A 25,973-nucleotide genomic window follows, 5' to 3' on the forward strand; every position below is an offset into this window, starting at 1 on the left:
ACACAAATCCACATAGCAGTCCAGTGTTAAGATGACAGAGTATTACCCTTCGACCTCTCTGGTTCACATGCACTCGGCTCTAACGGCTGACATCATATGCCGCTCAGAGAGCAAACAACCCAAACGACAGAGTCACACCACCGAGATGCGTGACAGGGCACTCTGTGTCACGTTGTCATCGGTTAAACTGGGGTCACGATCAACAGCGATTTGTTATTCAGGGGTAACGGCCATGCCAAGCGAAATTACTCTCGGCTCGTGTGCGGCTCAGATGGCCCAGCTGGACCGCAGGACGTTTCTGTGGCCGGACGGGTAAATGTTAACAAGCTTGATCTGTGGCAGACGAGGCTCTGTTGTGCCCAGAGGAGGAGACGCTGCCTGCTCACTAACATTTATAAATTGATAATAGGAAAGAGCTAAACTGCTGCAGGGAAAGTGAGCGCATCGAAAATCAAACATGAAGGCCAGGCGGGTACGTGATCCCATCGCTTTCACTTGTCACATTGTTGCTTAGAAAGAAAGAAGAAAAATAACACATTCACAGTGATCATAAGGTGCTATTATTCCAATAAATGTATGCCACAGCAAAGCAATATTTACTTTAAAAGATTTATTATTATTATATATATTTTATATTTATTATCATTATTATTATTCATTAGCCTTTAGATGCCAGTTGGACCTCAGGCTAAAGCACAGTTTTGCAATATTTTGCATCGTAATATTGTATCGATACAGGGACACCAAATATCTAATTTTTATTAAATTAAATTAAATATTCTGGGAGTTTTATTACCAAGAGGGCTCATCTCATGCACCACCAGCCTGAGTTAATGTTAGCTGAGCAAACTTACATTAAATGAACTGATTAACCATCCAACACTGGAGACTAAAATACCTCCTAATCAGAGCAAGCTAATGGCTCAGTCACATGAGGGAACATAAGACAGGAACATCGTTACCTCTACAAAAAAACTTGGCAGCTTTCTGATGATCTTATTGAATTCTTTTACATTTTGTGACCGACTGCAACTAGTGGTGACTAAATGGTTTCCCAGAGCTTGAAGTCGTTGTACACTCACAAACACTTTTGATCAAGGTTGCCTTTTATTAACCCTACCTGATAGAAGGCAACCTTTCTGCAGTCGCAGTCTTGGTTGGACTGACTGCAATCACTCACAGAGAGATCATCAAAGATGTGCAAATAATTGCTCTCTGATTCATAGATACAGACAGATTTCCAACGTGTTGCCACTCTGCCAGTTGCCAGTCTGAAAAAATCTCGACTCGACGGGTTTTATTCTTGTTGGAACGGGAAGGCTGCAGAGCGCAAATGTGAAAGTTAAATGTGAATTTCTGTCCATGTACGCAACAGCAGATATATTATTTTCAGTGATTTATCACAGTTAACTGCTGCATCATCAGAATCAGATTGCATGTAATAGCCAAACTGACCCCATTTAAATAACTGAAGTCAGATAAATTCATTGGATAAAACAGATACTAACAGTTAAAATTCAAAATTTAAAAGTTTAAAAAAAGGTGATATTTTATTGCAAAATGTTAAAAATTGCAGTAATGTCATATGGTAGGTGAAGTATTGTGATAGTCAAGGGGTGCCTGATGATTCACAACATCATCATCATAATAATAATAATAATAATAATGATAACAACAATGCCATTTTCTGTTGTTTTGTTATGAAATACAGTTATCTTAAAATTCCCACAAAATAAAAGGAATGGTGTGTTTTCTTATACTTGCATTTGAAGTGTCCATAAAGACAAGAATGGCAAAACTGTCTAATAAATACTCCAAGTTCTTTTAAAATACTCTGAGAACAATACTCTCATATATGCTTATGAAAGCTAAAAAAAACTTTAGTAATTGATTTATTTTTGCTTGTTTTTTTTTCTTCTTTTTGCTGGTCATCACCTAAAATGTCAGAAAAGGGTAATCAGCTCACACACTCAGTTTGAAAACACTGAAAGAAAAACTAGATATAACGTAGAGCCGAATAAAGACTGACACCAGGGATGCACCAATCATGAAACATGAACAGTTTGCCTGATAGTCAACAGTGTTCCCACACTAACCCCATAATACCGTAACTTATTCATTACTCCTGAGATACCAGTTGCTGTTCCTCTTTGTGTGCCAGGGAAACGGTAACTTAACTGTAGTCACATCTTTTAGCTCCTCATCACACGATCTTTGAGAACAGTGAAATAAGTGAAATAACCACTGACACTGGCAAATCTCATCGTACATACAAATATTCAGACGGATCATCTGTAATGTGCGAAAGGAGGCATCCGATTTTTAATTTTTGCATAGATTGTTTTATGTTCACTGAGCTCAAAGCTGCAGTGTGATACAGCAGCACTGCCAATATACATTCATAATATAATAAATCATAATAATGAGACTTTTCTGATTCTCTGTTTTCTTAATAAAAGTGGATCAATCGCTTGCAGTGCATCTACAGCAGGCATCAACAAACAGTAAAATCAGCACACTGACCTCCATAAAACCATCACTTATTCATTACCCTGTAGATGCCAGTTGGGCCTCAGGCTAACCGACTGTGATTACATACAGTACAATATGGATGGCAACCCCACATTTCACTGTCTTACCCTTCCCCCACCACTCTCCTCCACCTTCTCCAGTCCTCGTCAACGTCACTAATCCTGATCCTTAAAGGGATCCGCCGCTTCCGTTTGGAGAGAAAATACTTTGTAGGTTACACAAACGAGAACACAGGAAGAACAGAGCGAACGTTAGCCTGTTCAGATTGATTAACATTCTCAGCCGGAGAATAATATACAACCCTGCGGAGCTTGTATTTTTCTTTGTATCCTGTGTCACTGATGGGAATACGAATGGGCCGGAGTCTGGACGGTAGAAAAACGGAGCATTAGGTTTTTGTTTTTATTTCCACGTTACAATCAGAATGAGCCTGTCATAAATAGTGAGCATACTGTGAGAGACGCTGAGAGGTCCTCCCTGTGATGGAGATTACTAGAGTGCACGCGGTCAAGTGTAAACCATCAGTCTTATCTCTTCTGCCCCACTCGGCTCTGTATCTGTATTTGTGCTTTAACAAATCGCCATGACCCACTCTAATCTGGCAGGGCCACATTATACTGGACTATACCCTCTCTTGAGAGTCTCACTCAATCAGCCAGTCAGATTAACACTTTCTATCTCTTTCTTCATGACTTCCTTTCTCAAATGCACGCACATGCATTCATGCAACGAGTCAGATGGGATCAGTCCCGTGAACAAGAGTGAGCAGCTGAGCAGATTCAATGGCAGGCAGCAAGAAACTCATTCCTTTATTTGCCAGGAAAAGACTGAACCAATGAAAGACTGCTAGAGGGTAACCAATCAGACTTCTCTGCAACAGCTGGCTCCAAAGAATCACAGGCAGAGGGGTGGAAAGAAGGAAAGGAGAGAAAGTCAGCAACTCCTGGAGGAGATTTTTTTTCCTCTCCTATTTTTCCTCGCTTTTCCTCCAATTCAACGCATTCAGCGGCATGTCGGGCTTGGTGAAATATGGGTTTTTCTTGCAGGCGCACAATCCTGTTTCAAGGAGCAAACAGATTGTGTGGTCTGAAAGCTGAGCTAGGCTTCAAACAGAAACACCACAGAGTGAAGGAGGCTACATCATTACCGCACAACCCAGAGCCAACCTTAGCTTTACTCACACAACTCCAAAAGCACAGAGAAGAGACGATCACTGATGAGTCATTTCGCCTTACCCGAAGTCGTCCAGGGAATACATGTCGCAGGAGAAGAGGGCACAGTCCTCGAGCACGGGATGGAAGGAAGTGTAAAAAGGGGAGATTATGGAGGAGAGGGGGAAATGTCAGCCTGAGAAGAGAGAGCAATACGCATGCTGTCCAACGCTGCTGCAGTCAACTCAGTCTTTCCCCTCTTCACATCCCTCTACAAAAGTTTAAAAAAAGAGAAAAAAATCTACTACGCCAGCAAGGCAGTCATGAGCATGAGACGCAGAGAGAGTAGGAGGGAAGGAGTGAGTGAGAGAGATGAGGAGTGTTGCAACAGAGTAAGGGAATGCAAGAGAGAGAGAGAGAACATGTGACCAGCGCAGACCAGTCACCTCCCTCTGCTTCGGGGACCGAGTCGTCGTCTTTCAACCTCCGAGGAATAATTTCCACTGGATGGAAATTACATGTTAGCCTGTATAGGAAACAGGAGCGCTGTTACACTCCCCTTTCTATACCGGAGCTTTAAATAGATTCTGCATGTCAGCCTTTTATCACTAATTAACTACAGAAGAGGAAACAACAGCAACAGTTCATTCATTCAGCTCAGATATCATAGCGGACACAACATTCCAGTTCTCTGCAGGAACAACAGAGCGTAACGAGCAACAAAAGTTTCCCCGATCTGGCGTAATATTCGCGGCATCCCTGCGGCTTTTATCAGAATTCGCCCTCCAACGGCGGTCCATCTGGCAGGAGCAAACTTAAAGGCTTTTAAGCTTCTTTGCAGCAGTGAGCCGAGGTGTAGGAAACAAACAAAGAGCGATCTACTGAAAGATTAGGAAGCTTTATGGATTTAAGAAAATAGCCAGAAACACACAACGGATCCTGGGTTCTAAAGTGGCACCCAGAAGATCTGAGTTCATGTGCATCCAGGATTAGTGACGTTTGGCTGAGGCCTAAGCGAAAACTTTTAAGCAGACTTTGAACTCCACAACAAACAGGAAAAAGTGTTAAAATGTTGTTACTGCAAGTAAACACAGGGCCAGATACCAATACTGATACCAGTACTTTTAACCTTTAAGAAGAGAGCAGCGTGTCTTCAGTGTCATCATCAGTTTGCTGATTATAAAGACATTTTAATGATTACTAAATCACGGTGATTTTTACTTTCCACAGTAATTAGTTAAAACAAAAAACTCCAATTTTCAGCTTTTATTGTATTTCATGTAAGAATTATTTAACACAATCCAGCGGGCTACATACTGAACTTAGAGGATAGAAAAGTATCGTTCATATTGATTGATTACTTTTGGAGAGTTAGTATCAATCTGATACCAATACCAGCCTTGGAATTGATACTAATCAATATTTGGATCGATCCACCCACCTCTAGGGAAACCCTTGGGGAGTGAAAATGGAGAGACTAAAGGTTAGGCTTAACCTGTTTGACCTCCACCATGCCAAAGGACACAGCCTTATGGATGATGTACAGGAGCAGATAGAAAACAACCAGATAAGGGTAGATTCATAAAGGATTGCCACGTTAGAGTCAATTAATCATTTGTGATATTCAGTTGTCACTATTATTGCTAGTTAAAAGCCATTTTCCTTTCCCCTGAAATCCAGGCTTTATCATTGTATCACAGACGGGAGCGCTGTGGCTGCGGTGATTCCGTCTCTCGTGGAGCTGCTCTCTGATCAGCTCAGAGGGCAGCAGCCTGCAGTAGGAGGCATAACTCAGCGTTTTACCTTGCAGTGGGTGCACTCGCTCATTCTACTTTTTGCACAGTGAATCACCACAACGAGCCCTTCAGAAATAATCCTGCCCTATAATAGCAAAGGACAGACGCCTACATGCACGCTCACAGTTCTTCCTCCCAATCCACTCTGCCTCCTCGTAACATGCACGCACAAGCATGCAGAAACAGCCAGGTCTAGACTGACGGTAGAGAAGAAGCGCCGCTTAATGAAATCTCTAAAAATAACTCCACTCTCGTGTGTACTCTTATGTGCAAGTGCGTGGTCCTCCACATACATGAATGCATGCGCACCCTCACATAAATGCTGCAAATGGAAGCGGCGAGGTTGAACAAATGGGCCCATTGAATGTAATTCTTTTTAATTTTTTTCCTTTAACCCTGCAAAAATAAAAGCCAGGTCGCCCCTCGCTGATGCTTTGTGGAGATTTAAGACTTCCCTTTTGGGCCTGAGTCAAAGAGCAGATCTGCCTCGGGTGAAGACAAACACACAGGATGGGATACAAGCAGCGCAGCTTTACAGAAAAAGAGGAAACGGCGTGCTCATCCGACTGGACTGGAAGATATGAATCTTGCATGTTTACGTCTTGGAGCAGTTGAGCCACTGGCTTTGTGCTGGGTGAGGTTACAGGATGACGGTGAATTATTGGGACTGGAAATAAAAAAAAATAGAAGCACTTCACAAATATGCTCTATCCCATTTTTTTGTTCCCTTTCTCTCTCTTTTTCCTTTTTGATACCACAGACTCTCAGCACACTCTCTCACACACATGCAGGCCAACACCGGTAGCTACAGGAAAAGCAGAGCGAGAGTGCACTGTATCTGAGGAGAGCTGTCAGAGTAAATCTGAGGCTGTAAAACAGAATGGTGCAGGCTGACTGCAGCTACGGAGACATGGAGGAGTCAAACTAAGGCAGGAAGGGGAAAACATAAAAGGACTGCTTCATAAATAGCACAGAGTATAAAGACTGCTGCTCCTCCTGCTGAAGAAGAAGATCTGGGCCTCAGCTCGTTCTGCATACCAGCACAACCAGGAAAGGGCTCAAAATACCACCCATAAGCTCAGATGTAGAATGAGGACTTCAAAACGAGCCACAGACTGGATAATATGCATATATGCAACCATCATGGTTTCTGTAGGTGTATATGGGGAGTGGGTGAGGGGGTGGGGGTCTGTTAACCTGCCTGGCAACCACCGGAATAAACACCCTCCTCCTCCTCTTGCCACGGTTATAAGCACCCTCATTTATCCTGTCCCCCACCCACCACACCAACACACTCCCCTCCTGCAGCCACTCACCCCGGGGATGCATCAATCACATTTAACGAAAGCAGTATTTTATTATTTTTTTATTATTTCACCGGGTGCACCCGAATTGCTTATGTAGGGAAATACATGATGCTGTCGTTTCCATGACAACATTAACCTGGCCTGAATCCTGCATTCAATGCACTGGGTGGGTCCGGCGGTGACAAAGAAGGGGGGTGGAGGTGGGTGGCAAGCGGAGAAGTCATTTCGATAATTCGCCATTTAACAATATGACATAAAAGCGCACAGTTAAAGGGCGCACGTATGGAAGGTGGGTGACGGGGATGAGGCCGGGTGGGTGGGCACCCGGAGGAAAAACTGGCAATAAAATATGAGAAGATGCTGCAGTTATTCAGTAAATGATCGTTCCAGCGAGGTTATTGTGGAAATGCAGATGTAGCCCCGGAGAGGGCTCCGTGTCGCTGCGCATCTGCCATGACGCGTGAAACAGAGCGCACGGTACGGTGCTTACCTCATTTTCCTCCTCTTTTATTCAACCGGGGCTGATGGCACTGATGAGGCTCCTCAATACGTCCCGCTATTATTTCAGTATATACCCTCGTGTGAGGCTCGGAGCAGCCCGCCGGCCTCCACCTTGTGTCCTTTCTGGGCGTCTGTAGCGATATCACAGGCTGAGGATGGGTCGTGAAACGCTAAGCGACAACCCAAGCGTTTTCTTCGATCCGCTTTGTGCTCCGTTGTCTCTGCTCTCCGCACGCGCTGCTGCTTACGCCGCGTGTTCTTAAGTCCATGTTCAGTCGGGGCTCGCGCTCGGTAGAAGAGGGTGAACCGTGGTCGTCAGCTGCCTCCTTCATGCCATATTTTCTTCCCATTCGGAGTGTTTTGGTGAGGTGGACAGATTTTGGGGAAAATGCTAATACGGCGTGCAAAGGGAGAGGGGAGGGGGTGCGAGCTGACCGGCTCAATGCTGCCCACCTGCGGCCAAGACGCACACATGCAGGGAACTGACGCCCCCCAAGTACCCCACCAGTCAGTCTCAGCAGGCAAGCAAGTAGTCTAGTCTAGCCTCCTAATATATGGAGGACCACATGAGCCAAAACTAAAGCTAACTAAACAAATGATTGTTAGTAAACACACACACACAAAACAATATTTATATGTATTTTGATTTGCTTGTGTATTTATTTACCGTTAAATTAATCCCCCTAATTATTCGTCTTCCAAGTTGATTTTACATTCTATTTATTGATTTACGCATCATTGTATTCATATGATTATTTTCCTAAATTATTTTTTTTGCTTTTTACATTTCTTTTATGAATTTCCATTGAATTTTTTCCAACTATTTTATGGGGTCAGCTTTGTTCTTTCTAACTAACCTCAGGCTCTTAACAGAAATGACTCCCTCGAATGGTTGCTAGAGAACTGAGGTGCTTGGCTGGTCTGGTGGAAAATAATGATGTCTTAATATAATTCAAAAATCTCGACCTGTTTGTGAAAAAATCCCTTCATCCTACATGGTCTTAAGATCTGTATACATGGGAAGTATTTCCAATGACATATTTACTACCATGTCATCAGGTCATATGTTAGCCAAGAGTATCCTCACTGGTAGTCTCTTCAATCACTCACAAGTTGAGAAAAACTTATGTGGGGTCCCGCTCACTTTGTATCCCCCTGAAATTATCTTCCAGTGTGGACACAGCATTAGATCCCTTAAGGTTCTTATCTATATCAGATCTTATGATATTGTCATGTTGTCTAGCAACCACCTTGCAGTGGGCTAAAATGATCTCTTTTTATGAATTTAAAGAATTTATGCACACACAACGCCTCATTAAAGCACACTGTCCTTTTTAATTTCACGACAGTGGCATGCTGTTTACCTTCACAAAACTTCACCCATGCATTATGCATTATGATATCATGAGGTTGCTCAGCAACCACCTACCAATCAGCTAAAATGACTTATTTTTTGCATTTCTATACTTAGAAGACCTTATAAAGGGATTGTCTCATTTTCTTTTCGTGGCCTACAGCAAAACACAACAAAGAATACTGGAGCTTGGACATGTACCAGTTACATTTATATTAGCATTACATTTATTATCCACTTTTATTAATTAATTAATTTATTAATTATTTTATGTTGCATTTAATTCCATCTTTTATAAATATATAATTGTTTCAATTTGGGCAGTTTTAGCCCTCCATATCAGGGCGTCTAAAGGTGCTGTAAATGTTGTATTCTGCTTTAGAGTAAAATATTTATTTATTTTTTTACAACTAAGTGATTTCTATTTCCACTCTACAGTCCCTGTGAGTGGATTTCCTTTGTCAGAATTTTCAATAAAACAAAGGCCAACATGTCAAAGAAAGAATTAGACAACAAAAAGATAACAGTGAAAAATATAAGACAAAACATCATTTGTATTTCATCATTTACTTCCAGAGAGATTTTAATGTTCAATGGTATTTTGCAGCCCCAAGTGTTAAAGTGGTAAGACAAATAAATGTTACATTCACTCTGTAGAGTGGCAGCTTTAAATCACTGTTGTTAAAAGATCCGAAAGTTTCCTGATAAAAGGTCATAAACCGATAAAACAATCAGCCAGCCTTCAGGATTTCAAACCACCTCAGTGTGCCTCATAACAGCAGCAGCTATGTTCACACTAAAATCAGCTAAACCCCAACCAATTATCACGTAAAAAAAAGTCCCATTTACTCATGCACGTGTGCTCATTTGGCTTTTCTGTTAACCATAAGGAGTGTGACATGCTACACATCGTACCACTGATCGGATGGCAGACAGCTTTAAAGCCTGAGAGCAGACGTTGGTTTATGAAAAGCTCCAGTAAGTGCTAAATGTTAATTAGCTTAATAGACCTGCTGTATTTTTTTTTAAATCAGGCAGAAGCAGTGCATTATAGAAAAAAACAAAAAACACCTCAACAGTTGTGTTAAATATCTTGCCAGTGACTGATGGCGCACAGCTGAGAAGCACATCAGACAGTTACAGTGTAATGGTCTCATTCTTCCCCTTCATAAACTGATGTAGGTACAATAAAAAGTGGAAAGACACAGATTTGAAAGGGCTTCACATCACTAAAAACCTCAGCATACGCTTCATTTTGATTCTCCTTGCACTCCAGGCAAAAGTCAGAGAAACCAAGCAAACCAAAATAGTGTATATTTCACCCACAGCGTCCTCAGATCAGTTTCAAGCTTTTTAGTACATCTACCGATCTAAACAGAGATTTATTGCAGAAAAAAGGGTCAAAGGAAATCAAACTGGCAGTGAAGGATTTTACGCACAATCAATAAATAATAGGAAAGGGGTCCGGTGTAAAGAGCTGGAAGCACAAACACTTTGAATATGTTCAAATAAATTTCTTATTAGATCCTTCTGGTTTCAAATAGTGGGTAACAACCTCCTCACTTACAGTACCCTCCTCAGTCCCACATAACCAAGAAATCAATAATGGCTGAACAAAAGTTGGATCTAATATTAACCGTTAATGAGACTTATGGATATTTTAGTGAGATCTTTTTTCAGAGACTCTTTCTGATATGACAGTGTTAACAAAACGGGGAAGGGCCTTGCTTCACTAGTGCTTTCCTGAGTTGTTAAATACAAAATAAAAGTTTGACAATTAGAAAAAAATCACACTGTATTTCTTTCTGTGCACAGTTTTTGTTGCAGTGTTCTTGGATCTCCAGCTCAGTCTGGAGGGGCTCTGAAAGGCAGCAAAACAAACCTCTTCAGTCCATTATCTGGTGGCAGGAGTGTGTACTACACAAGGACAGTGAAGCCAAACTGTAAAAACGCAGTCATCGGGTCAGACAGGGCCTTTGGTTTTCGCATTGATCCGTTTGATTTGTTTTGTGTCATGTCGCTGGGTGCAAGGCTACAGTACGCGAGGGGGAGATTTCTTTTTACATGTAGTGTGGAGACAGAAAAAGGGGGAAATAAGAGGATTTTTGTCTTTCAAGCAGGCGCATGTCAGACCTCCGACAGTTTGTCGCAGTTAGGATCTGTGTGCTGATCGGGGAAAGGAAACCTCAGGTCAAAAAGTTTCTCTTCAATCAAAACCACTTCAGTTCATTCAGATCCACATCTGTGTTAGCGTCTGAGTTCGTTTCAGCTTGGTTTGGTTCAGTTTAGTGCAGTTTGGTTCACTTTGCTTCAGCCGCAGCAGCAGCAAGAAGCTGGACAGTATCCATTTCTGTGCTCGCTCAGACTATCCTCCACTGCATCACGCTCATGTCCTTCCCACCTGTCGACACCAGGTAGCTGTCCTCATACAGGAAGGTTACATTGGTCACGTGACTGCTGTGACCACCGTAAACATGGCTGGGAGCCTGGAAAGAAACAAAAACAACACAGTTTTTCGATACTGAGCCGAATATCCTGCTTAACATCACCGTGAGCAGCATCTCACCCTGAACTGTGAGCAGGGGTATGAGAAGAGGTGGACCTTCCCAAAGTCGTCTCCGGTAACCAGGAGGCTCTTATCGTTGGATCTGCACACGGCGTTGATGTCGGTGCCGTCTGAGCCATCGGGCCAGAGGCCTGGGGAAGCAGAGGGCGCCGGAAATGTCTAGTGAATGCACAATTAAACACCAACATACATATAAAGAGGGAGATCAATGGATCCGCCACTTACCAAAGACCTGGAAGCCCAGAGTGCAGGTGTGGGTGGCCCACTCAATATCTCTGGTTGTCTCCACGCTGACCACCTGTTTACACACTGATGGGATCCCTGAGGAAACAAATACAAAGCAAATAAATACACAAAAGGTCTTAGTGTAGCTTAGAATGGATACTGTGTGCATTGACTAGCAAAGATATATGTGATATTTTTCCTAACTACACCCAGCACCCAACAGACCACTGTGAGGAGCTCAGAAACATGCAGCTCAAAAACAAAAGTCTCTGATAGAAAGCGCTTGCTCTTATTATTAAGTCTTATAAGTCAGTGCATGCCAACTCCAAATTACTGTGACTGAAAACTTTACACTCAACATCTTACGAAACTAACTAAGATTGCTCAAATGCACAACCAAGTCTGTGCTCTCCTGCTACCTCAGAGCTGGTTTTGAATACAGTTTTGCCATGGTCAGCACGCAGTGACTAGTTTCATGAATGCATGAAAGGGGAAAAATCATTTTAGGCCAACTTTACTAGATTTCGTGGCATTTCCAAGCATTATATCTATCCGAAAGGAAACCTGAGGATAAGTGACTTACAGTACAGTATCTCATAGTCGCCTGAATTTGATACCAGGTACTGAGAGTCCACAGACCAGTCCAGATGAGTGATGAAACTGGAGTGACCCTGGGAGAAGTTAGAAAGGTTTAAAAATGAATCTCAGACACACACAGCAACACACACTTCACAGTATTTTCAGAGTGGAGTCAGTATGGGTATCCAAGAACTATAAATAATCCTAGAAATGTTGATGCATAGACTCAGCAGGGTATGACTCTGGGGGTTGTTATTTATGACTTTGCCGGTTCTCTGTAAACACACATCCAGAAAGCACTGAAATGCAGAACTGAGGAGGGAGCTAAAGATAAAGGTGGAGCAGAAAGGAACTTGAAATAAAGGATGAGGGGGATTATAAATACAGGTGCTCACCGAGCACTTCCCCACTCGACTGTACTTCCTCCCATTTTCTGCCACAGCGTAGATATAGATGTAGTTGTCGTGGGATCCGATGGCCAGGAAGTTACCATCTACATAAGATGAAGAAAAGAGGAACATTAGAGGTCATAAAATGAAGTATAAATTAAAAAACATGTTTGCAGATGTCAAATAATTAACTAGATTGTTGTAGATGGATATCCACTGTGAGGAGGGAGGCGATACATCTGATGCTGCAGGTATAGCAGATGTTCATTACCTCATATATGAAAATATGGACCAAAGCATTCTCACACTCTTACCCGAATATCAGATATATGCAGAATTAATTTAAAACTAAATAATCTAATGTAATTTTTGAATGTATATATTAGTGCTGGTAGCGTTAATCTTGTTAAAATGACGTTAACGCCATAATCGCATTAATGCAGCAAATCTCTGTTAGCGAGTTAACGCGGATCACCCCGTGTGGGGCTGCACGGCGTCAACGCGTTAGCGCGGTTAGCTGGTTAACGCATTAGCGCCCTCCAGCCCCACGAACAGCACTAGTTAAATCAGTAAATATAAAGTAAAAATAAATAATAAAAAAATAGAAGCATTAATTAATCAGATTTCCTACTGTTTTAAATGTCTACAATTGTATGTATTAATTTTTGGTTTTTATAACAATATTACTTTACTTGGTCATTCATATACACTCACTGATCACTTCATTAGGTACACCTGTTCAACTTCTTGTTAACAAGAAGGCGATAATTAGCCAATCACATGGCAGCATCTCAGTCATTTAGGCATGTAGACATGGTCAAGACTGCTGGAGTTCAATCTGAGCACCAGACTGGGGAAGAAGGGTGATTTATGTGACTCTGAAAGTGGTGTGGTTGTTGGTGCCAGGCAGGAGTGTTTCAGAAACTGCTGACGTGGGATTTTCCCACACAAACATCTCCAGGGTTTACAGAGAATGGTCGGAAAAGGAGAAAATATCCAGCGAGCAGCAGTTCTCTGGGTGAAAGTGCATTTTTGATGCCAGAGGTCAGAGAAGAATGGCCAGACTGCTTTAAGCTTAAGCGGATTTCACATGAACAATATAACAGCAGGGATCCACCCTGCCTTGTGTTTTTGGTTTAGTACCAAGTAATCATTGTTTAAACTCCACAAATGACCATGTCCATCCCTTTATGACCACAGTGTATCCATCTTCTGATAGCTGCAAGACAAGGTGCCAGGTCACAACACTCAAACTGGCTTTGAGTTCACCGTATTCAAATGGCCTCCACAGTCACCAGCTCTCAATCCAGTAGAGCACCTTTGGGATGTGATGGAGCGCGAGATTTGCTATCATGTCAGTATGTTTCCAGCTCCTTGATGAATCGATGCCACAAACAATTAAGCCTGTTCTGGAGGCAAAATCGGGTCAAAGAAAGGTGTACCTAATAAAGTGGCTCATGAGTATATGACTTCTTTTGTTTTGATTTTGGCAGTTTTAGCTCTCTTCAATCAACAAACTACAACACATACAAGTCTTCTGTGTAGTCTTCTTAATTTTCCTAACATGAATACACAAACATGAGATTAACACCATACCTGGCCCATAGCGCATAACCGACAGCTGCTCATTCCCATCTGTGTGCACTGTGACTAAATCCTTAGAGTCTGTGTCCAGTACCAGCCACCTGCAGGATCGATGACAGAACCAATCAAAATCTTATAAATACTTATTTTTAGCTGTAAATTAAAGGCTGCATCTCTTAACCAAGTGCACTGGCACTAAATGCTTTTTGGTGATGGTGTCTGTACCTGCCCGTCTGGGTTCCTACTGCAACCACAGCTCCAGAAGGATGGAAACCTGCTGACTGTGCAGCATCCTGTGAGAAGAAGAAAGAATATGACATTTAAAGTCCACCCCTTCACTCATTAATGGGTTTTGATTATTGTTACCTCACTATGCAGATTCATTTGTGTGCAGCTTTTACGTTTATCTCCTGGTTTCACTGCTTGCCTTGAATTTAAGATGAGCGTGATTTTGTGACCTCTACTTTTGTAGTGTACAGTGCACAGACATTGAAAATGATGATCTCAGTCATGTAGAAGATATATAGCATCATGCTAATCAGAATCAGTTAAGCACTTCACATCTCACTAGTATGACTGGTACCACACATATAAATTGATTTCTTTAGCAAGAGAGAAGAAATAGATGCAATAGAAAAAGATTTATTTTTTTACTGAATTTTTACTGAATTGTGTTATGAAATGTATTTGGAGGGAATCTTTAATGTGATCAATAATTCAAATAATCCAAATTCATATAAAGTATAAATAATATTATGCTGAAAGCTTTGCTGTAAATGTGTACGTGCACTTTTGCTACTTGATGTCCTGTTTATTCTAATAGACATAAAAATGATCTTCATATGTTTGCTGTGTAGTTCCAGTGACTGACCCCAGGGGCCAGTGTTGCCTAAACTTACTTCCAGGTTCTTGGACCAGATCAGCTGATGGGAGCTTGAGTCCCACAGACAGACCTGCCTGTCATACCCACAGGTCAGAAACTGAGGTTTCCAGGGATGGATGGCTAAACCCCACAACTCATCAGTGTGACCCTGCAGAAAAGAAGAGAAAGAAAGAGAAAGAAACAAAGCTGATAAAACTAATCAGCAAACTGCTGTTTTGGGGTTGTGCAAAGCATTTGAACACATCCTGTTGTAACTTAATCAAACACATTCATTTATTCATTAAAATTTCATTTTCATTTGCATGAACTTGAAGCTTAACCCTTTGAGATGAGCTAGTAGTAGGTTCTAAGGAAAGGAAGAAAGAAGGAACCCTCCTATTGGACAGCCAGTGTAGGGATAAACCTGACTGCTGCACGTACCTGTGTAATGGGGATGAACTCTCCATCCAAACTGCCTTGCAAAACAAAGTTCTTCGTGGTCCCGATGAGCACAGTCTCCCCTCTGCCCTCTGCTATAGTCCGGATGGGACCAAACAACTCAGGCACCTGTAGAGAAAAAGCAGCGATCATGCACAACACCGCTTCACCTGGAACCTAACAGCTGCCTCAGGCAAGATCAGCTAATTTATTATAATAATACAGTCAATGTGAACCACGAGTCTCATTGCTATAAATGCCTGTGAATCTCTTTGAAAGCACAAATCCATCTTATCCTCTGTAATATTTATGATACGATGCAGTACTCAGAATGCATAGTCAGCCGCCTCAGGCATGCATGCAAATTCTGGCTAATATACCAGACTGAGACCTACTTGGAGGAAGGTGCTTGATATTCAGCTTAACATTTTATTAATACATCTTAACAGTGTGTGCTTCTGGTGCATCATTAAGATGCTATAGAGCTCAGGAACTAAGCATTAAAAACCCAAGAATTCTGTCAAATTTTTAACAGCATGACTAATGTACCCCATCTGTAAAATTATGTGTAATTTATAAACTTTGCATTTGCCTCAGAGCGTTTTTGCTTTCTCACCTCCACCGTTTGTGTCTGCTGGTAGCTGCTGTCCCAGGAAATGAGCCTGCGGTCTTTCCCCCCAGACACCAGAGTGCCGTTCCTCAGCATGCACAGAGCAAAGATGCTGCCTTCGTGAGCTCCTTGGATGACGTGGCTGATGCGATTAGTGCCTGCACAATGAAGATGGGACAGGAAAGGGCGTAAAGGTCGACTGTATGCAGAGGGCAGATAAACTGACAGAGACAGACGGTGTGATGAGGGTATAAAACTGTACGACTGCACATCTCCTGCACCTTTTTTTCCTTTTAAATAAAACAGTTCAGATCGAGACACATCTTTGACTCCTAGTCTCCTGATTCCACCACCACAATGACGCATCTTTGAGCTTATAACCACAAAATCCTTCGCAGACAGAATCATTATTTGTTTTTTTTTGGTTGTGCTTCTGACGCACACTTCTTCTGCGAGTCAGGTGAAAGCACACAGCTTTTTCTATTTTTGACCACACCCCTATTTTCAGCCGTGGTACGCTCTCTTTCTCTGCAGACTCACTCACTGCGTACACCCTACAGACATGATCCTTTTCACAGGCGAGCGTGAAACAGTCGAGTACCTTTTCCCCACACCAGGATGTTCCCACTCGAGTCTCCGGTTATAGCGTCTCCATTTTCCGCGAAGGTCACGCACAACACAAACTTGGGCTTCTCTTGTTTCTGCAGTAAACACAAGAACATACAGCTGAATTTTGCTCAGCTACCGCCAAATGTCTATATATAGCAACGCAACAACTCATGACATTACATGCTGTCATGACTCTATATGTGAATATGCTTCCTAACATGTGAGGGACAGTCCTACCTCAAACAGTCCTTGCTTCTTGACCAGCATGCCTTTCTCCAGGTTCCAGAAATATAGATGGGACTTGCCACACGTCACCACGATGTTGCTGTCTGTGGGGTGAAAGTCGGCAGCAAACACCGACTCGTTGGAGCACTGAGCCGAAACACGTGGGAGAAAAAAAGAACAGAAAGAATGAAGGTCAGGAGAAACATTAAACACTGAGCATACTGAGGCAATCACACTCAAACAAAGAAATCACACAATACATGTGCAGATACCTTAACTTCAGCCAGTCTGTCCTCTCTCTGCCAGTCCCACACAGAGAGAACGTGGTCGTTGGAGTCGTCGACAACACAAAGTGTGTTTCCTCCGTTCTGACATTAAAAATGTTTTTAAAATAAAGAGGTTAATTTTACAGAGAACTGGAACTGTCAAAATAAAATGAATAAAGTAATAAATGGACTCAATAAATAAATAATCAATTCATTAAGTGTAATAAAAACATATTAAAAATAAATGTAGGCAATGAATAATTTAAAACTAAATTACTGACAGTATTAATTTTTACTAGATTAGCTGAGTGCTTGAACTATATATTGTGAGCTTGGCACTGATAAACCAACAGAGGTGAAGTTAACCTCTGACCTGCTGTGAATGACAGCGCCTGTCCTTGCAGTAGAAACTAAGAATTAATTAATTACATAGAACGGCAAACTAAATGGGAAACCAAGGTTAATAAAAAACAAAAGAAATGTAAACAAAATATGAACTTATGTCACAATTTATCCATCAGTTCATGCAGTTTGTGACATTTTAATTAATTTATGAAGTCACTAATTTATTTATTTAAGTGTGACAGAGGGGGTTTCCTCACCGACTTGGAGAAAGCCAGGCAGACGAGCGCTCTGTCAAAGAAGCCGGTGCCCAGAACATGGAGGGTGTTGAGGCTGACGGAGTCCCACACACGAACGTGAGGAGCCAGCTGCTGCCAGACAGGGATTACACACAACCATCGGCACGACACATCAGTTTGATGTGACGTACGGCTTGAAGAAGCAAATTCACTGAGAAAATACACTCACTGGCCACTTTATTAGAGACAGCTCAGCTGCTTATTAATGCAAATATCTAATCAGCCAGGGTTACGCTAGTTTCTTGTACACGGCAATGAGTTCACTGCTCTCAAATGCTCTCCACAGCCACCAGATCTCCACCACAACCCAAAGGCTGTTTGGGTTGCATCATGGCTGTGCTCCAACATTTCTGCAGCATCTGTGTGATGTTATCATGTCAACATGAACCAACATTTTTGAGAAATGTTTCCCTAGAGAATTAAAGCAGTTTGGAGGGAAAAAGGGGTCCAACTGTGTAAGAGTAAGGTGTACCTAACAAAGTGACCGGTGAGTGGAGCTGGATGCAGGAACTCTCTACCAGAACTGCCTGAATTAGGTAAATCTGTTTCTTCAAGAAAAAATTTACACCCAAACACAATAAATCAAAATGATAATGGATAACTTGATAAAACATGAGGAGCAGATCTCACTTACTTTTCCGTCTGAGGAGGTGCCCGCCACCTGCCCAGTTGCTATGGTGATTTTATCAGGGTGGACAGCCAGGCTGGTGGAGAGAAAGATGTGAAAAGTAGACGTGAAAACAGGCTTTTTGACATCAAAGGACGGTTTGAATAAAGATGAGCCATGTGCTCCCAGGACATGAAAGGCTGCTTTTGGTGAGTGAGCTTTTTAAAGACATGAATATGATATTCGCTGTAGCTACCACACGCTGTCTGCGTCAAACTGTGGAGGGAAATTAAACATATTAAGATGAATTCCTTTGGGGGCTTTGGCAGTGCAGCACCACTCGCAGGAAGTTCAAACACTTTGTCTTAAAAGGAGCAAGAATCTCTCTGTGATTCATCCTCTGATGTGTAATCCAAACTGGCAATTAATAAGCTGAACTTTTATTAACCTCAGCGTGTGATAACATAATCATGGCAGTGACTGCTCAAGGTTACTCTCACTGCACTCCAAGCCTTCCTACAAATATACTTTCAGCCTTGTGCCTGAATGCAACACTTAAGTGCACCTGTTACTTCGCCCGCTGTAGCTACACGAGTCAGTTGTGTATTTGTCAGGAATAGGAGATACAAAGAGCAATGAGATGAGAGCGAGATTAAAGACTTGATCTGGGCTGCTGACGTCGCTTACCATTTGATGTCGTCTGTGTGTCCGGTGTAGTGTCTCTGCAACCGCTCGTCCACGTTAAACAGGACGACCACGGAGGCGATGAAATACACCGTTTCTCCAGTGGGGAGCAAGTAAAGGTTGGAGCGACAATCTCGACCGCGGTAACCATAGCTGAACAAGAAAGCAGTCAAGGAATGAAAGAAAAGCAAAACCCTAAATGGGTCCATAACACACGTTTTGCTGTTTTCTTTAATCACAAACAGCTATGTGCTTTCATTTGTGTAGCATTCATAAATTTAAACTGTGTGGATCAAAAATGAGATCAGGAGTAGCAAAAATAACTATAAAAATTCATCTTTTCATTTCATCCACTGACTGAGCTAATCTCGCCTTTCTTCTGATTGGCTGCCACTTGCAAACAGAACACTTGAACAGTGAGTGGGAGGGGCTTCTGTGACTGAGATGACTGCATTAAAGATTCCAGTCTCTTTGACATCATGTAGATCCAAGGAAAACTGTCTGAAACCAAGTGTTTAGAGCTTTTTAAAGCATTACATGCTGCTCTATTAACATTATTGATGAATTACACTTTGGGCATGTTTAATGTGGACATTCTTCACTGCAAAAGAAAACAAGCAAAAGCTAAATAGCTCCATTTTTAAAGTGGATAATTCATCATATCCAAAATGCACAGCCCACATTTGTATTTCTATCGGTGTGTTTGTTGTTTGTGCTTTCCTTATCAGATTTGATCATTTTCTGTTTTGCCTCTGGGTTTGTGACAGGCTTAACAACCAGCTATATTCACTCCTTCATCAACGAACAAAAGAAGCAAAGAAATAAAACCGCAGTGACACAAAGTAAAAATAAAACAGCACAAGAGGAGCTGCTGACTGGCCGTGCTTTAGCCTGCCAGCTGTGCGCAGGTTATTACTGACTCCAGGCCGCTGAGCGATGAGCCCGGCTCCGACAGCGGCAGCACAATCGGGTGAAAATGAACATCTGAACAGATCTGCTCTGACAAGCAGGGAAAGCAAAAAGACAGGCTCGCGCCTTCCTCCTCTTAACTCCCACAACTACATCACAATGTGGATTTCCTCAGATGATTACTTTGAGAAACTTTCCAAATCGGAAAGTGGGATTATACTTGAACTTTTTCTGTGCAAAACATGTCAAAATGCTCTCACACAAGCTCCCTGCCTCCGGTATTTGGCAAATAGGTTGCAGTAAAAGGATACACCCAGTCCAGCTTGAGTTTGTTGCTGGGTAGCTCTGCTCTTGCCTCCAGGCAGTAGCTGTCCACTTGGTCTTTGGGCATGTACATGGTGACGGGGCGACCTTTCAAATACATTTTCACATAACCCTCCTCTAGAAAAGGCAACAAGAATAATCGGTGAGATAATGTTTAGATGCACAAACACAGAACCCCTGAATCCTGGGTGGAATTAAATCACTTACAGTGTCACTTTTTTACAATACGGCAAAACAGAAGCACACACAGCACTGCAACTTAATACATCCATTATTGTTTGAATGACAAGAGTGATAATACTGAGACAAGACAAGAGGATGAAGTGATGTGAGATGATAAAAAAATGACAGAGCTTGGGAAGACAAACAGCTTTTTAACGGATTTTATTGGCCATTTCAAAACACATATTTGACAAGAAGCAGCACAAAATAAAACTGCAAACACTTTGTTAAAAACCTTCACAACTCAGGAATATTCAGCTCACAGCATAGATTGACCAGCATGAAACGCAGACACAAGAGAAGCAGTGAAAAGAAAAAAACAGATCGAGGCTTAGAAAAGGAAACACTAAGAAATCATTTTAAAACATGCAAAATAAACCATGCAGAAAACACCAAGGAAACCAAAATGAACAAAAAGAACTTTAATGTTAACAGATCATCAGAAAGGTTGACTAATGGATCAAATTGATGGCTTTAAAGGTTTTTGTATTCATTTTGCTACTTTTTTTCTGATTCTGTCCTTGTGTTGTTTTTAAAGGGAAAGATCAGGTTTAAAATCATGAATCTGCATTTATTACTTTAGATTGATAATTGAAAATATGCTGTCCTCTCTAGAAAAGCTTGCTTATGCTTGCTAATAACAAATCTGGAAGTACTGGCTGGGGGATTTAATAGGGCTACGGTAGCTGGGTGTGTCAAGGGGAGAGTAGGATAACAGGCTCCCTGACTTCCTCAACTGGATGCTAAAATTCGGGGTCTTTCTGGCCGCTGAAACCTTGGCAGCGTTGCCTTTTTTGGCCATGCTGGCCCTGCTGATTTCTGAGGTTCGTTGTGTGTTGGTGGCTGAACGGGTCGTTACAGCTGAAGCTGCAGGGACGCTGCCGTTCCCAGTCAACTTTGTAGAGCGGCTGAGGTAAATCTGTACTGTGACTATAACGTAGATAAGGAGAAAGAGCAGGGGAGTTGTTGATGAAGCGGGGTAATAGAGGTTGTCAGGGCCAGATAGATGAAGAGGGCAAAATAGGGACAAAGCAGGATCAAGAAATGCAAAAAGTTAGACACATAAGTTTTTTTTTACATTAAGTACAAGAATGATGAAACTGGTAGGACACAGGGAAACTATGGAAATTATTCCCAATTTAAGACAGCATTTAGTTGAAGACTGGGATATATTTAGAAATGTAGTAATTTAGTATCTGTTGAGTAATGAAATTAAATTTGTCGTTTTTTGTTGGTCTCATATAAGATCTCCCCCTCAGTCATTCGAAACCTGGTTTTGGAGCCTTTACATAGACTGTATATAAATGATGGCAGTAGTCATGGTTGTAAATTGGTTTGCATATTAATGCTTTGCGTTGAGAATATTGGTGGTTGCCATCTGGGTTTCTCAGTCAGATTTGTGCTTTGGGTATCATTTCTGGTTTAAAAAACTAAGACACAGCCCTAAATAAAAGCATACCCTGCATTATCCTCTATTTTACTATAGCCTATGGAAGTGATTGCAAAATAAAGAAAATGATGTTACAAAAAAGACCATATACTTTATAACTGCTATATTTTATGGGGCTATAATCTCTTAATTACATAAAAAAAGCTTTATTGCCGAATTTCCAATTAAATCAAATTAGACTGAAAGTCTAACTTCAGTATTATTTTTTTCAGGTTTTATTTTAATTACAGCTATGCAGAAGAATTAAAATGAAAGGTTTCAGGGGTAAACACCACCTTTTTGGGGGTTAACTGCTCAAAAACACAAATGCATCCAGTCTGCCACAAGAGGCTACACACACGCACACACACACACACGACTTCATTTTAAGAAGTCACCAGCCTGAAACGTTGGAACCAGATGCTTTTAGCAACAAAATGTTCACAATCATCTCATTGTTTGTTTTAAAGATTACATTCCTCTGTAACAAGGCTGTGCAAACACCAATATATCTGTAAAGAAGTGGGCTTGGCTTTCACTTTAGCCAGTTTTGTTCAAACACTCATCTGAAGGGGACAACACACACACACACACACACACACACGCACACACTCGTCAGGCTGTGTGAGAAAACTACAAGCTGAAAAAAAAAATAAATCAAACAGACTTCAATAGGAACTACCCCAAAATCAGATACTCAGTGTGTTTGTAATGCAAATATTCACTTTGAGGGTGGGGAGGTAAGCAGTGGCAAATCTACTTGCTCTGAACTGAAGCGAAGGATCTGAGAACAGAGGATTTAAAGAGTTCGCAGAAAAACTCAAAGCGACTGCGAGGCAGCAAGTGTCAGAAATCTTTGTGTGGTTACTATGGTGACAGAGACTAAATGCCTGTGAGCGAAAGTGAGGCTGCGAGCAAACAGGCACAACTGTGGTAAGGCGGCAGCTTTCGCCCACAGCTAAATAACAAGTAAACTGCAAACACTGCAATCCCACTCTGATGCAGCACTCGGTGGAGGTTAGGTAGGAGGTGTGGGTGTTTTTATGTTAATTAATCCAGTCTCAGAAACAAATTAAAGGGAAGGCTATGTTCACAAACATTTTGTGAACCCACTCCTGCCCCTGTCTGGACAGCTTTCTGTGTACTGCGAAAGTTTTAGATACCTAAAAGTTGGAGGTGAACAAAACTATGAGTTGAAATTTCAGATCAACAATCCTCATTTTATCCAGAAGAGTAAAATGGCTTTTGAGGCTTAGAGCAAAAGTGATATGTGTTCAGAGATCAGAACAAATTGTCTGCAGTGTCCAGAGAGCTGTGGATAACTGGGAGCGGATGGGTATTAGGGGACGGGGGTGAGTGGCCTACCTTTGCAGTGGGTCACACGTCGCATTCCTTGTAAAGGTCACAGAGAGACACACAAGCACCAGGTGAGGCGTGGCATCGCTTCCTCACTTCCTGGTCTGTCCTAATATGAGTGAACTTCCTGTTTACTGGTTTTAATGAACAGCAGCTTCTCTCCGTAATGTTCTTAATGAATCAGCCTCATTCCTAATGGCTACTCCTTAAATGGCCAAAAGAATCAATGCTCGTTTCCCGGTGCTCCACCCTCTGCTGCTACACTGTAAGTGAATAATTAAATTAAACCCCCCACCCCGACCCCCATCTACTAACCCTTTTATTTCTTGTTTAGCTTAAAACAAAGAAAAATGTCTATTTTGTTAGCTTAGTTTAATGTGAGGACAAAGACTATTTTTTACCAAAAATCTAATAAACCATTTCACGTTCATGTCCTGCAGGCAAGCATGAGATAAAAGCTATGACTGCAATTATTGCTCACATTGGTTTATTGTCACATCGTAATAGGTTATGCCTATCAAACTGCCTATGATCAATTCCTGCATCAAGTAGCCTAAATCATCAGAGCGTGACACAAGTGAAATAAATTAGCGGGAATATCGACTGGCTCATTCGATCATGTTTTGCATCGTAAATTGCTGTAATTTCTTTTTTTTTTAAACTATGGCCTTAAACTTCTGAATATTTAAGGCAGTTTGTGACATGTGGTGGATCAGTAAGCTGCACATTGTTTTATCTTTTCATAACACAGACAGAAACCTGGTAAAGCTTTGTCTCGTTCTGTAGATCGAGCCGAGTAAATATGGAACCAGATGAAACGCAGCGGTGCAATTTAGGCAGAAATCAATAGCATGCTGGATATGGAAATTCTGATCAATACTCATCTAATTTTATATCCAGTCCCATTGTCTTGTTACAATGTGCTTTCTGGATTTTGTTCAAAGGATACAGATCTGGTTCACCTGTCAGGTGCATGAATCAAAAAGATTCAAAGCATCAGATTGAAGGATTTTCTTGAGAGGAATTTTTCAGCTGTTAGATGCTTGTATGTTTTTAACTTTTTAAAATTTACAGTAACTCAGAGAGGTCAAATGCACTGCGATTTAAGAAAACACCAGCAAATAGAAAAATGCTGCAAAAGTACACAAAACACAACAGAAATGCAGTTAAGAAAAAAATCCAAAACAAGACCCACAATGGAAGTAAAGAAAACCGGAAACGTGTGTTTTTGGGGAAGCATTAACATGACGGAACAGCTGCGTAAGTGACAGAAACCAAAACATGGGAAGAATCGCCCTGAGACAAACTTAAAAGAAGCGGAGGACGCTTCAGTGTTGTGAGGAGGAAAAAGATACTGACTGTTTTAGTCTCATAACTCATATAATTTTGTAGATGCGTGTTTGCTTTTAGCCGTTAACTGTTAGCATGTTACTTCCGCTGCTGTTCCGTCACATTATTGTCCCCCCAAAACACGTTCTGTTTTGTGAGTTTTGTTTTGGTTTTTTTGTAAAGGCTTTTCTATTTTATTCAACATCTATTTTATTTCGTGTACTTTTGCAGAATTTTTGCTGGTGTTTTCTCAAGTTACACATTTGACCTTTCAGGTTTTATCTCATTGCTGCACTAATATCACATATTACGTGAGTCATATTAACCTTGCACTCCTTCCGCTATTAAAAACTTTTATATCGTTTTATGGAAATCACCTGGCCGCTATTTTAATTAGCTAGAAAGTTACTATAGCAAATTCCAATGCAATTAGCTATAACAGCTTACCCAGGAGTGTACTTTATATCTTTTTTTGTGGCCTCAAAGAGAAACCCTTAAAAAGATTTCTGTAAAATTCTGATTTACTTGGAAAAGCTCCTGGAGGCTTGCTATTGATATATTTATGCATTTGAATCTCTTCAACAAAAGCAGAGGAAGTTTATCAGCTCACTGGACAATATTAGGATCTGCTTTTTTAACTTCAAATGACAAACTTTTTAGCTGTGCAACCAAAAGTTCAGTTTAACATAAGAAGCAGGAAGAACTTATTACAAAAAAGACAAATGGCAATTTGAAGATGAGGATGTAGGATGCTTGTTACTTGTGAGGGAGGAAATGATGGAGAAAATGAACACTAAGACAAAGCATTGTGTGTTAGCGGTCAGTGGTCATCTGGGTACAGAAAACAGTTCAAGGCATCTCTTGCACTGCTTCCTTTTAGGGATAAACAAAAAAGCGAATACATAATTCTGTATTTTAACAGGATTTCTAAAAAAATGCATTGACCTCCGACTGACACAGAGAACCACTGAGCATATTTTATGTAATGGCTCTCAATGAGTTGGACCATAGCTTGGAAACTCATAGTCATCAAGGCCAGACAGCCATAAAGGAGACGCTTCTTACCTGGATTGAACACTGGGTCCTTCTGTTTGCTGCAAAGTAAACAAGTAAACAGACAGGTGTCAATCAGCACCCCAACTTTGGGTAAACCATCGCTACTGTACATTTTAATTTGAAAGGGCCTTATAAGGAAAACCTTGTAGTTTCTGTTTTGCAAAACACAAACATTGTTATACATCTTAGCTTCCATGTGGCGCTGAATGGAGAAAAACTGATTCACTGCTGGTTCTGCCTTACCTGTCACTCCTTTTGCCGCTGGAGTTGCTTCCGGTGGATCCGGCTCGGGTTCGGTTGCCCTTGGAGTCGCCTGAATCTTTCCGATTGAGAGTCCCCATTTGTTCATTAGAATTGGCTCTCCTCACAGTGCTGTGATTAAAAGGATGGAAGACAAAGGCAAAGAGAGAGAAAGAGTCACA

The 25,973-nt window shown here is 41.4% G+C and overlaps 2 protein-coding genes across 9 annotated transcripts in view; both read right to left on the minus strand.

Moving 5' to 3' along the window:
* The window catches only part of evla (Enah/Vasp-like a), a 39,072-nt gene extending 31,318 nt beyond the window's left edge, over positions 1-7,754 (minus strand). The window contains exon 1 of one of the 2 annotated variants that reach the window (XM_019348725.2): positions 7,277-7,754. In XM_019348725.2, the coding sequence (XP_019204270.1) occupies positions 7,277-7,281 (5 nt within the window). In that variant the 5' untranslated portion in view covers positions 7,282-7,754. Of the gene's footprint in view, positions 1-3,767; positions 4,048-7,276 lie in introns of those variants that run through there. The other variant, XM_019348724.2, reaches the window with a different exon arrangement.
* Positions 7,755-9,192: 1,438 nt separating this feature from the next.
* eml1 (EMAP like 1) overlaps positions 9,193-25,973 on the minus strand; it is a 51,287-nt gene continuing 34,506 nt past the window's right edge. For 4 of the 7 annotated variants that reach the window (XM_025900838.1, XM_005477053.4, XM_025900839.1 and 1 more), the window contains 20 exons: positions 25,795-25,923; positions 25,561-25,589; positions 23,176-23,202; positions 20,147-20,276; positions 18,930-19,079; positions 18,270-18,339; positions 17,597-17,707; positions 17,001-17,096; positions 16,741-16,875; positions 16,496-16,595; positions 15,901-16,052; positions 15,288-15,413; positions 14,884-15,015; positions 14,210-14,277; positions 13,997-14,085; positions 12,407-12,504; positions 12,016-12,103; positions 11,433-11,528; positions 11,208-11,338; positions 9,193-11,127 (listed from right to left, as the gene is read on the minus strand). In XM_025900838.1, coding sequence (XP_025756623.1) covers positions 11,002-11,127; positions 11,208-11,338; positions 11,433-11,528; positions 12,016-12,103; positions 12,407-12,504; positions 13,997-14,085; positions 14,210-14,277; positions 14,884-15,015; positions 15,288-15,413; positions 15,901-16,052; positions 16,496-16,595; positions 16,741-16,875; positions 17,001-17,096; positions 17,597-17,707; positions 18,270-18,339; positions 18,930-19,079; positions 20,147-20,276; positions 23,176-23,202; positions 25,561-25,589; positions 25,795-25,923 — 2,083 coding nt within the window. In that variant the 3' untranslated portion in view covers positions 9,193-11,001. The remainder of the gene's footprint in view (positions 11,128-11,207; positions 11,339-11,432; positions 11,529-12,015; positions 12,104-12,406; positions 12,505-13,996; positions 14,086-14,209; positions 14,278-14,883; positions 15,016-15,287; positions 15,414-15,900; positions 16,053-16,495; positions 16,596-16,740; positions 16,876-17,000; positions 17,097-17,596; positions 17,708-18,269; positions 18,340-18,929; positions 19,080-20,146; positions 20,277-23,175; positions 23,203-25,560; positions 25,590-25,794; positions 25,924-25,973) is intronic. The other 3 variants (XM_025900836.1, XM_005477055.3, XM_025900835.1) reach the window with 2 other exon arrangements.

This window comes from Oreochromis niloticus, linkage group LG19 (genome assembly GCF_001858045.2).
Source record: "Oreochromis niloticus isolate F11D_XX linkage group LG19, O_niloticus_UMD_NMBU, whole genome shotgun sequence".
NCBI lineage: Eukaryota > Metazoa > Chordata > Actinopteri > Cichliformes > Cichlidae > Oreochromis > Oreochromis niloticus.